The sequence below is a fragment of the Centroberyx gerrardi genome, chromosome 7, assembly GCF_048128805.1.
Source record: "Centroberyx gerrardi isolate f3 chromosome 7, fCenGer3.hap1.cur.20231027, whole genome shotgun sequence".
NCBI classification, from domain to species: domain Eukaryota; kingdom Metazoa; phylum Chordata; class Actinopteri; order Beryciformes; family Berycidae; genus Centroberyx; species Centroberyx gerrardi.
Window position 1 is genome coordinate 18366805 of NC_136003.1, and position 12227 is coordinate 18379031.

At 43.5% G+C, this 12227-nt stretch overlaps 1 protein-coding gene across 1 annotated transcript; it reads right to left on the reverse strand.

Moving 5' to 3' along the window:
• Positions 1-2064: 2064 nt before the first annotated feature.
• tfap4 (transcription factor AP-4 (activating enhancer binding protein 4)) lies at positions 2065-12227 on the reverse strand. The gene is made up of 7 exons (XM_071908417.2): positions 11940-12227; positions 8523-8688; positions 8232-8330; positions 7832-8002; positions 7592-7741; positions 5743-5910; positions 2065-5411 (listed from the first exon to the last, which is right to left on the reverse strand). The coding sequence occupies exons 1-7, from the start codon at positions 12026-12028 to the stop codon at positions 5253-5255; spliced, it is 1002 nt and encodes a 333-aa protein (XP_071764518.2). The 5' UTR covers positions 12029-12227; the 3' UTR covers positions 2065-5252.

A 12227-nucleotide genomic window follows, 5' to 3' on the forward strand; every position in this document is an offset into this window, starting at 1 on the left:
GTGCCATAGAATTGATTTTAAAATTCTGCTGCTTGTCTATAAAGCGCTAAATGGCTTAGCTCCAAAATACATTTCTGACCTGCTCCTAGGATATGAGCCACCCAGACCTCTGAGGTCATCTGGGACCGGTCTGTTAGTTGTTCCCAGGGTGAAAACTAAATCAGGTGAAGCTGCTTTTAGTAATTATGCTCCCAATTACTGGAATAAACTTCCAGAAGCACTGAGATGTGCTCCCACTGTCAGCTCTTTTAAAAGTCGGCTCAAAACATTCCTTTTCTCTGTGGCCTTCTGCTAAATCATCTGTATGTAGATGTATCAGGTGTTATCTTTATTTATTTATTTTATTTATGTTTTACCTATTTTATACAAAATTATTCATCAATTGGCGTCACGAACAGGATCCCAACAGGAGTCTAGAGGAACTCTGGTGAGTAGTTTATCCGCTCTGACGGGATCCTCAAACCTGTATTGAGAATTGAAGGATTTCTTGAAGTTTATAATTGTAATTGTTTAGATGATCTGTGTATTGTTCTACAGGAACATTTACAAGTCCTATAGGGGCTGTGGGGCCTGCCTATAGGGTGGGGTAAGACCACTGGAAAGACTCTAGGCTCCTTCGAAGAATCCTTCAAGATCTCATCTAAATTGATTTCCTTTTGAGAGGAAAAATTGAGAGAAGTTATACTGGCTGACCAGAGGTGTCACCAGTGTGAGAGTGACTGCTCAATATCTTTCTTTCTTTCGTTTTTAATTCCATTTTATGTATTTTTTCTGTTTTATGTGAAGCACATTGTATTTGCCTTGTGTATGAAATGTGCTATATAAATAAAGATTGCCTTGCCTTGCCTTACACATTGGTACATGAAACTTCAAATGCAAGTTGTGTCGCTGCATTTAAACTAGTTTTTTCACCCAAATAATGCATGCATTAGCAGAAAATCAAAATGCTACAGTGGGATGGCATTGCCATATTATAATTTGCATTAACATTTCAATTACATTAACTCCATATAGGAACAATATAGCATCAAGTTTTTCTGGTGTCTACTACTAGAGGACTCTGTAAAAGGTTTGATCAGGATTCCCTCATCAGTTTCTCCATAAATGCAGCCACAGAAAGATTTTTGACCAAAAAGGAAGATGGGTCTAGGTTGCATTACTGAGCCATGACTTAGCCTTTCAGCTCGGTGTAAACCCTGTATACATGGAGATGATGTGCTTTAGTCAAGCCTGTATGCAGTGTGTCTCTATATATACGCGGTACCTTTGTCACACCAACATGTGCTACAGTGGAACTTGGGATGTTCATTCATGGTATACATGGCCGAGCCAAAGCTGCACTCACTTGGCATGATGCCACATCAGTATCTAATGGAGCTGGTCCATTCTCCAGCACTGCATTTCATGTATGAGTGCCAATATACATTCTGCAAAAACATTAAATAATATAGTACACTGTTCTCATGTATTCACACATTCTATAGGAATGTACTCTATGTCACACCTGGGACTCAAAGTCTATAGGTAGCCTACTGGTAAACCAACTGTTAGCTATTACATAATCATTTTGTATTGTTACGAGTTTGAAAATGGCCAACACCAAACTGGGAGATGACTGAGCTTGTCTGGACGCCAAAAGCAGGGGCAACTCTGAATGGGTGTGTGAGGGTGCGAACAAGAGGCTTGGAATGAATGAATGTGTGTCAGGGGATGACAGCAAGAGATGCCACCTACTGTCCCTGTGTAGATTTTAACTCCGTCACACCAGTGGTGGCCGATCCTAATTTAGCAATGAGCGACGGAGGGTGGGGGGGGGGTTCCAACTCCCACCAACCAATCAGAAAGAGACACTTGTGCATCAACTGTACCGCTTGAGTGACAGCCAACCAGAAGCAGAGAAGAGACAAATTCTCCTGGTGTTGTCATCATTAGTATTATAATAACTGGTTCCACTTCACTAAAGTTTGAACTCTCATAATGTTTAGAATAAAATAAACTCTAAATAAACAGACACACACAAGGCACAATTTGTAAAAAACAAAGTACAAACTTTATTATTCTGTCTTTACAAAGGCACAAGCCTCTTTATCCCCAAAACATTTCTCTTTAAAAACAAAAACAAAAACAAAAAATAAAAAACAAAACAGACAAAAAAAATAGCTTCTTGATGACCATATACACTGACGGGTCTAACAAAAAAAGGAATACAAGGATAAAAGAACAGATAAAAGGAGAGGGAAGGAAAGATCGCGAAGAGGGAAGACAAGACAAGACAAGAGGTGTTGACAACAGATAAAGTCAGGAAGAAAGAATGAAATAAGTGGAAGGGGCCGACACGGGACAAGATGTAGGAGGACTGGACATGGAGGGAAAGGGGGATACACAGCTGTGCGGTTTTGACTCATAACCTCAAGAGCTTCAGCTGAGGAGGAGCCCCTTTTTACAAAACAAAGAGGCGGCCTCCACTATATAGTACAGTAAGTGCTTTGTAATCTTGACCCCGTTTAATGATCCCCAGCCCACCCCCCCTCATCTGACAATCTGATATGTCCACATAATGTATCCTAACAGAGAACAGAGTAAAACAGAAATGGAACTAACATAGTGCTTGGCTTCGGTAGAAAAATGTTCAAATGCAGGTACTCAGAGGATAGAGCGAGGGCTCTAGAAATAAAGCCGAGCACACAAACCACATGGTCTTTTCAATATCTAGGAATCCCCTCCTATCCTGATAACAAGCATGTACTGGGAAAATGTCTGGTGATTTCATTTGACAGATGAGCCACTCATTTCATTGCAGTGACATCAACGTTTTAAAGGGCGAATCCATCATATATATCATGATGGATAAATGGTTATCTGTCCAGCAGTTCAAAGCTCCATCTATGCAAACAGGATGACAAGCAATTCTAACAATGAATTTGCTACTAACTCCATACACAAAAACAACAACATTATTTTATGTTTAGCAGTATTGTGCCAAAACTACCCAAATATAACAGGTTACCTTCTGAAAGGTAACCGGTATGAAAAAATGTGTAGAATAAATGTTAAAATTTTCTGGAATGTCTACATTTGATTGTGGAATTTTCATCCACAAATCTGGGGTTAACAGTGCACAAGGTGGGCAAAAACTGCTGCCAATCTAAATCCAACCAGTAGTCAGCAGTCAGATACATTTTGAATACATGGGTTAAAAAAATATTAGGAGTGCTTTATTTTAATATTATTATGCCAGAGATCTGTTCAATTTTGAAGCTGTCGTACAAGACAAAACAAACATGCCTCAAACAGATCAAATCATTTGGAACCCATATTGAAACATATTGTACCCCAGGTTGGGTATGAGTGTGTTTGGAATAGAGACGGTGAAGAACAGAGTAGGAGAGGGATTCCAATCCCCATCCAAAAGACCTAGATCAAGTGTTCAGGTATCTCTCTCAGACCCCAGGGCTGTGTTAAGGCTGGCCTCACAGTGCCTCCCTGCACCCACGGGCTGTTAGTAAGGCGAGCTGCTGCCTCTCTCCGCTACATGTCTTAATATCTGTCAGTCAATCAACAGTGCACAGTTCCAGGGAAAGGATGCATTCGAAAACGAGATGCAAGCAGAAACATGTAAATTGCATGGTACTCTATTGCCATACCTGGCGCAAGACAAAAAGCGCACAAAAAGGACAGGAAATGTTAAGTAAGGAAATGCATAGAGCATGTGTGCATGGTGTGGTCAAACCAGTCACCCCCATGGCACATTCAAACTATTTCACTGGGCATTTCAAGATTTTCCTCTTCTTTGAAGCATACTTGAATGAATGCTTTGACAATTGTCCCGTTTGGACAAGAGACTACAATACAAGGGCTAAATAAAACCAACCCTTTCGATTGAGCAAACGAATGATTGGATGTCAGTCTTAATCGTGTATGTGAGTGTTGTGCACACATGCAAACGTGCCTCGATACCAAGGTGAGAGTAGTGCTGTTGCCGACTGCCAGAGTCTGGCGCACCCCTACACCCTGCTGGTTCAAAATGCACAGAGGGACACACACTCATCTCCCCAGTGGAAATCACTCAAGAGTGCCCACAGAGTAGCTTATTCAACAAGCCAGGTGCTATAACATGAAAGGAGAGGAGGGTGTCAAGAAATGTCAAAGCACCGATTTTTGTCAAGCCTTGAGAAAAAGGGGAAACATGCCAAATACATAAAGTGGGAATACTGGGAACCCAGCCCAGTAAAAATGGCAACACCACAAAAAAAAAGAAAAAAAAAAAGAAAGGAGAACAGGGTTGGGAAACAGTAAGTGCACTCTCTCCTCCCAAGCTTAGCTTCATTTCCCATGAGCACCAGTCAGCCATGAAAACAGCTTTTAGATTCCCATCAGTGTGGCGCTTTTTTGTTTTTCAGTACAATCACTTTAACTCGCTGGCTGGGGCAGCCCTAGAGGAACGCAACATAAAAAAAAAAAAAAAACAAGGAGACTTCACACTCAATAAAGTAAAATAACATTTCCTTTCATTCAGAAGCCAAAGGAGTGGAACTTTGATTGAGACGGTCTTGTAAAGCTCACAGTGTCTCTCCAAAACAGTTCAGATGGTGCAGGAGGAGAAGGGGGTTTTAAAATGACCTTCATAGGAAAGAAAATGCTCTGGCGTGAGGCGGTGGAGGACACCGCGCTGCTGGGCTCTTCGCTCACTTTCTCTCCTGTTTCGTGGGATCAGTCGCATGGCTTCGGAGCAGTTAAAAGAGAGAAGCCCCAGTGGTTAATGGAGATGTTAGCAGGCATCCGAAGCAGTAGTATCCAGGACGGGAAGAGGGGACAGGGAGGGGGGGTGGGGGGACTACTGAAGAGCTTATGACAGAGCGTTTATATATCAGTCAGTTAAGTCGTCACTCTAAAACCTTTCTATAGATGAACGAACGGGCGTGTGTGTGACAGAGCAGGGGGCTAGTGAAAAGCAGAGAAGAGACAGGGCAAGCGAGACTGCGTGTATGAGTGTCTAAATGTAAACCTATTCCGGCTGCCTATCACGGTACAACATGTAAGAGTGTGTAAAAAAAAAAAAAAGAAAAAAAAAAAAAAAAAGAGTGCTTCAATCTGTCTACCAACCCTAATAATGTCCATTTAACACGAGTGCTGTAGGTTTATATGCCTCCCATGGCCCTGTCTGCTTGGGCCGTGTGTGTGTGTGTGTGTGTGTGTGCGTATGGGTATGTGTGTGTGTGTGTGTGTGTATGAGAGAGACATCAGGGACACGCTCAGGGCAGTGAACAGTCGTCCGGCCCATCGCTGTTTGAGGCTGTGTCTGAGCCCACCGCGTCAGAGAGGACGCGCCCCGAGGTGACGATGACTGCCCTCCGCTGCTCCTCCTCGCCGGCACAAGCCTTCCCCTGGGTGCCCTCGATGTGCTGGATTGCCTGGAGAAAAGAAGGGGGGGGGGGGGGGGGGGGGGGGAGTGAGTAACGATAGCACCCTCTAGTGTTCAGATGTGACGACATGACAGTTAACATGAGATGGTCCATTCACAGCATCTAGTGAACTTAAAGCATGCTCCTCTTCCTCCTGAAGTGTTACTGCTTTTGATTTGGGTGCGGTAGTTTACCAAGCCAAAAACTTGAAAGTTAAAAAGGATAGCTTTTTAAATATCAACCTTTCAAGTTGGATAACATTATTGTGTAAAGTACATCAGAAGGACATGTGACATAGTGTAACAAGAACGTTTTTTCACACCATTTGTCTGTGTCTTACCTGAACAATGGTGTCCAGGTTCTGTCGAGATGTGGACACTGTATTGATAACCGAGGCCGGGCCCATGGTTACCACGGTGACGTGATGGGGCTGGGGAGGCTGGGCTGGTGCAGGGACGATGACCGTGGCGTGGTGGGTAGGTGCAGGGGGGGTAGCAGGGGCCAACACCTGGAGGGAAAGGGGAGTTAGATTATGCTCATGTTTCGCAAAAAATAAAGACATTATTGTGTCACCACTTTGTTGGACTAACTATTCACTTTAGTGCCCTCAAGTAACAGCTAATAAAAATGCAGAGACTACATATAAATACACACATGCAGACACACTGTGTATACATGCGCACAGGCACAAGCACACACACACAAACAAACACTCACTTGGGAGCCACAAGTTGTGACACTGAGCTTATCTACAGTGTATCAATCATCTTTTTCACTACCTGCTCCCAGGCTGCCTTGATGGGTACAGAGCACAAGCCAATTGATTTGGCATCATGTTCAGTTAGGGTTCGCCTGCTGAAACAGGATGCCATGGCTGTCAGGGCAGCAGACAGGCAGAGTGGAAAGCGATGTGTGAGCTGCCCATTGACTAAACCATAAATGTGTCATAGCTGTTGACAGCTCCAACTACGGACACGGAAGAGATTCTCAGTACAAACTGTGCGACTGTGTCAGTGTGCCAACTACAGTGCACCGTGAGATTAGTCTACGTGTGTGTGTGTGTGTGTTTAAAAACTCCATATGCTACAACATGATTGAGACAAAGAAGAACATCAAGTGTTTGCTATGGAAGCATACAGCTGAACACATATAGGACAGTGTTACAGAGGAGGAAAATTTGGTGCCAGCCAGCTAATAAGTTTAGGCTACAAAACAAACACTGGAGTTCGACAGATATGGGGTTGAAAATGGTTTGTCTGCTTGTCAAAAATGCAAGGGCTTGCATGACTGTTCAAAAACCTCTGCAAGTGCTGGAAAAGAAAATGAATCGGTACCTCTCTGTAGCCAGCAGCCTGGCTGATGTGAGCAGACATGACTGACAAGGCGACAAAAACCGCCCCACATCAATCTCATGCACATATTTGCCAGATAAATCTGCAGATTGGCAGCAGGAAACTTCAGCGTAAAATTTATGCTACAAGTGATAAAATGGACAGAACAAAATCCAGGACACACAGTGCTCACAGTGATACTGGTGTAGATCCAAATGATATCAGACAGGATCAGCTGCTTTATAAAATAGTGCCAGTTTCTAGCATCCAGGCTGTCCTAAATAAATGCTGGGTGTCTTCTGTTGTTGAAACAAAAACGCCAAGCTATTTAAGGGGGTTTTATGGTATTACATGGTACTACACCTTCACTTAAAGTAAGTCAGTATTTTGTTTAGGTCTGAACAAAAAGCCGGAGGGCCATGGTCAACCATATCTGTCTCCAAGACTTCAGCCTTCACTGTCATTATCATCATTTGATCCAATACCAAGTTTGTTGAAATACTAACCATGTTTAGTTCTTTGTTCTGTCCCATGGTTTCATGGATGGCAATTCAGTAGTTTGCATATCCAATCTGAGCATTCGACCCTTGTCATATCAAAATGGACATTAAATACTGAACTACCCTGGATAGAAAGCCCTACGCCTAATTTTAATAATTTCCATAAAAGTCTGTGTGTGTTTTAGGGTGAAAAATTTACCCCGGACACCATGGAGAGATTTTGATTGGACATGGCGAGTTTTACCAGTTGCAAAAAAAAAAAAGAGCATCTTCAGCATATGAGCATAATTGTTCAAAGGATGTTGCTATCAATGTGTAAGTCATACACGTATGCAAACATTTCCCTTCCCAGTCCAACCTGTGGGCTGCGAGCCGGAGTAAGGTCTCTTTCCAGCTGCTCGTGCTGCTGCAGACGGATGAGGCTCTGTGTCTGAACCTGCTGCTCCTGGACCTGCTGGGCGATCACCTTCAGCTTCTCTGGGTACAGCTGGGCATCCAGGGAACGCATCTGGTACACAGAGCAGGAGGTTCAATGGTGGATTAGCTAGATTAAAAGTTATTATTAGTCGCTGAGTTTGTCTCTGTGCACGTTGCTCACCTGCTCTTCTAGTATCATTCTGACTGAGCGCTCTTTCTCCAGCTGCTGCCTCAATTCTATCATCTCCCTCCGCAAGTCCTCCGTCTTCTCCTCCTCCAGGATGTCTGGCGAGCCGATCCCTTCATCCTTCTCCTCTGCACGCCTCCTCTTTGGGGAGGAACCGCTGAACTCCTGGGGAGAGCGAAGAGGGAAAGAAGGGAAAAAAAACACGAGAAGACTTTGACGGTTAATTGATGAATTCTTCTCTAGAGGTCCGTTGTGTGATGGACTTTGAAATTGGCGTTACTGAAAGACAAAAACAAGCCTAATAATGACTTTGTTCACAGTTTCAGATTTGGCATAAGCAGAAGATGACTTTATCCATCCTAGTCTCTTTATTTTAACTCTACTGCTGCTTTACCTGTATGAAGCGTTTGAGCTGATTGTTCTGCTGCAATAGTCGCGTCTTCTCCTGCTCCAAAGTGAAGATGTATTCTGCTGTCTGTTGTAGGATGGCAGCCTGGGGAGAAGAAGAGAGGAACGTTACAACTCTGCTATTCAGACCCTCTGCATACACTTGAAGCACCTTTCCACGATCTAATTACGCAAAAATACACTTGGCCAAAATTCTAAGTAGAGGCGACTAAAGCACAAGAGTAAAACCCAACCCCCTCCCTAGATGCAGGTGTATTTTATTCAGTCTGTGACCCACCTTGCTGAGCTTCTCTCCATCGCTGTGTGGGATGAGTGTTTTGAGTGACTGGAACCCAGCATTGATGCTCTGCATGCGCCGCCGCTCGTTGCTGTTGGCGATCTCCCGGCGGATCCGCCGCTCCTGGTCCCGGGCTGTTTCTGGGGTCAGGGGAATGTTGGCCAGACTAGGGGAGGGGGGGGACACACAGCAGTCACACACAAGGCGAAAAGGCACCCAGGCTCTTGAATAAAACCAGACATAATTTGCTAACATGTTACACTTACATGGTGAGCTTTTCCCTAATCTTAAAACTAGAAAGAGCTAAAATAGTAAAGACTGTCACAACACAATTCTCCCCTACAATATTATACCACACTCTGTATTATAAAACCAATAATATTGTAATACCACACTTAAGAGCGCAGAGAACTAATTTTTTGATTGGCATTCAGTTGTTAGGGAATCAAATTCCTTTGTACACATGTTAATGGGAAAGGAATTACAAACTACCAGGCTTAGTTAACACTGTACAGTCATTATGATCTTAAAAATTCAACAATGGATTGCATATTCTTCAGATGTTAAAGGAAAAATCCATTCTCAGATACTCAAATGCTGTTAGATATCATCCATTATGCATTCCAGGAGTTATTTGATGATGAAGTGATTTAATTTACTTTTTTGGTGTATTCCAATTCCAATTCCCCTTTTTGAACTTGAATCAAAGGCGGCCATATAAATATAGTAGCTAGCCAACTAATTGGGGCGTGTCTCTGATCACTGCCACGCCCCTTACTCAAAACACAACACATCTTGTGGCTGCATTGCATTATGGTCTATTGAGGCTAATGTCGTTGGAGTTGAACGTCGGTGCAAAATCTAAGACTAGGAAGAAGCCTTTGCTCTTTGATTCTGAGGGGCTGACACCAAAACCTAATGTTTACCATTTATGTGTTTGCTGTGTGTAAACTGTGTCAGTCATCTACATTTGGCCAGTTATAGGCGGGAATGAGAAAAATACGCCAAACAACAAAACTGGCCCAGAAATGCAAGGTACATCGCCAATGACTGCTTTTTTTTAACAGTTTAAGTGTTTTTCAGTGGGTTTTTTCTTTAAGCCATCAATAACTACGCTAATAACTACTCTTCTGTGTGGACCAAAACTGATCCTCATTAAACTACAGGCTAATATTAAGAATCTCCAGCATAAAAGGCATTGTAAGCGCTATTGCAGTATTGCAATGGTAAAAGGCAATAGGATGGCCTCTCTAGGTTAGAGAAGCTGTTCTTTAACCCTAGGACCTCAGTTCAAGCCCGTGTGTCAGCATCCACCCTGTTGAGTGTCCTTGAGCAGACAGCGAATCCCTACCAGCATTATCATTATTATTTAAATATTATGCAGTAATAATTTAAAGAAGTTTAAGGTAGTGAGCATATCCCAACCTGTGAAAATAACACTGACATTTCACATCTCCTCATAAGCACCACACATGTTAAAGCTTTGCTGATAACTCCAGTGCATTGCTTCAAAAACTGTGATTCATGCAGCTCCCCAGCTGGTATTATTTCCAACCTAACAAACTGTGGTCAACACCCACCATGCAGGACCATGAAATTCGGTTGAGGGAAAATTCTAAACGAACTTCCTCTAACATCCTCTGTATCGAGCCTGGTATCTCTGGGACTCTCTACAAAGCTCTTATCTGTACTGACTCAGCTGCCTCAGTGCAAACATGGGGAACAATTGTGCAGACACAGATGAGAAGAGGACCGTGTGTAAGTGTGTGTGCACACGCACGTTTTCCAACATTGCAGCGGCACATCCAACAAACATGTCCACTGCCAAAACATGACCAACCGGGCCCGCTCCACTCACCATATCACACAAACACAACCGCCACAGAACAGCCTGGGTACCAGGGAGGGTGTGTTAGGCTGCTTCAAACAAGGAGTCGTGATGTTAATACCAGCCACTGTGTGTCACGAAAATGTGTTGGTCGTGGCACCCTTGATCTGCCTTTTTATGTTTTGCTTTTACAGTTCTTGCTTTTCCTTTATATTTCTTGCTTTGCTTTTACTGGTTTGCTTTGCTTTTTGCTTTACCAACTGATTTTTTTGCCCTCTTGCCCTATTTTTATTTATGCAGTCAATTATTTTAAGACAATTTAACATAAAGTAATTTTTAATTGTATAAAATGTACGTTGGCTATAATTGTGATACAGGGTCTCTAAAATGTGTTTATGCCGCCAATATGATAGACGCACAATTTTTGTAGCACTTTAATGCTTCGTAAGTGAAGTAACGTTAGGCGTTTAAGGTCAGCCTGGGTAGGGAGGCAGATTTTCCTTGAGTGGAAGAATCCTCCACAGACACACCATGAGGAGAAAATAAAAGAACTACATTTCCCAGTCCGCTCGGTGCTGCCAGCAGCAGCAGATTTCTCCGCCTCCCTCTCCAAACAGGGTAGCAGACGCAGCGACGGGCCTTCCACGGCATACACACCCCCTTATTAATAAGACCACTATTAATTCCCCTGCTTCGCGATTGCGAAATGTCCCCTTTAACAGACAGATGTGAGGAAATATTTTTTAAACAGTCGTAAATTATCTCCCCGTTACCGAAGGGCCCCAACAGCACCGTGCGCAAACCAGACTTATCGTGTCCTCCGCCATTACAACAATGCGGCAGCATGGCAGAGGTGCGGGATAAAAAGACGCAGTGGAAATGACTCGGTAGCGCGCCAGAGACACGCAGAAATACCAGTAAAATGATCGCCACGTCGAATGTTGGCGATTTAGACAACAAGTGTGTATTTTCATATCGGGTAAATGGAAGCAGGGTGCCATAAACAGGAAGGCAACGCCAGACCCCCTCATCACTTTTTAGCACAAGCCACAAGCATGGCCGCACTACCCACAATAACTTCGGATCGCTCTGAGCGAAATCAGCGAACGGTAATCCCTGCGGTGTTGTGCGAAAAATAAAAATCACAGCGTGTGGAATACGCTCGTATCACCTTTCCTATTCTCACGCAAATCATCGCACACGTATGTGTGGCACTGGGGGATAATTTGGAGAGAATAAATAGACCAGGGATGCGCTCTCTACCAGAGTAGCAGCGTGGTGTGCACGGAACCACGTGGTTTATGTTTGTTAGCGACAAAATGTATCGATTTCGCAGTCAAATATGCGAAATAACGTTGCGAGGGTGCTACTGTGGTCCGTGCTGGAAGCCCCCCTTGCCCAAATTCAATATAATTTTGGTCTTTCATGGCCATTAACGTCCCCAGCTCCCCGTGAGTGGGTCGTGTACACAATAACAGATCAAATCAAGCATGTTGCCTCAGCGCCGTCGCTAAGTGCGTACTCAAAACAGATGACTTACAATACAGCGTATTAGATGAAGCAGAAATAGCCGGAGTGCAGATACACACCTACAAAGACCACCGATCACTTCTTTCTCCGTTTTCCTAAAATGTTGCAAGGAGGGCACCTTCTGAGCTGGTACCATGAAATACTCCATGCTTGCCTCTCCAGTTTTGGTCCCCCCCAAAAAAATCTTGCCGTGGAATAAAAGAAAACGGTGAAGTTGTGCGCCAAATCCCGTGATCCGACGCGTATTAAATTCTCACACAATAAAGATGTTAATTCCTTGTCTGTAATATGTAGTAGTTGCTGGCTGCTGAGAGTTGTAATGTTACTCGACTTCCAGCTGATGGGGT

Bases quoted from the DNA above. Each gene is read 5' to 3' on its own strand.
- tfap4 (XM_071908417.2), bottom strand. From the start codon at position 12,028: ATGGAGTATTTCATGGTACCAGCTCAGAAGGTGCCCTCCTTGCAACAT. The intron at 7,742-7,831 runs GTGAGCAACGTG...TCTGTGTACCAG, and splicing joins GAATGATACTAGAAGAGCAG to ATGCGTTCCCTGGATGCCCA. The intron at 5,911-7,591 runs GTTGGACTGGGA...CTTTCCCTCCAG, and splicing joins CTCCGGCTCGCAGCCCACAG to GTGTTGGCCCCTGCTACCCC.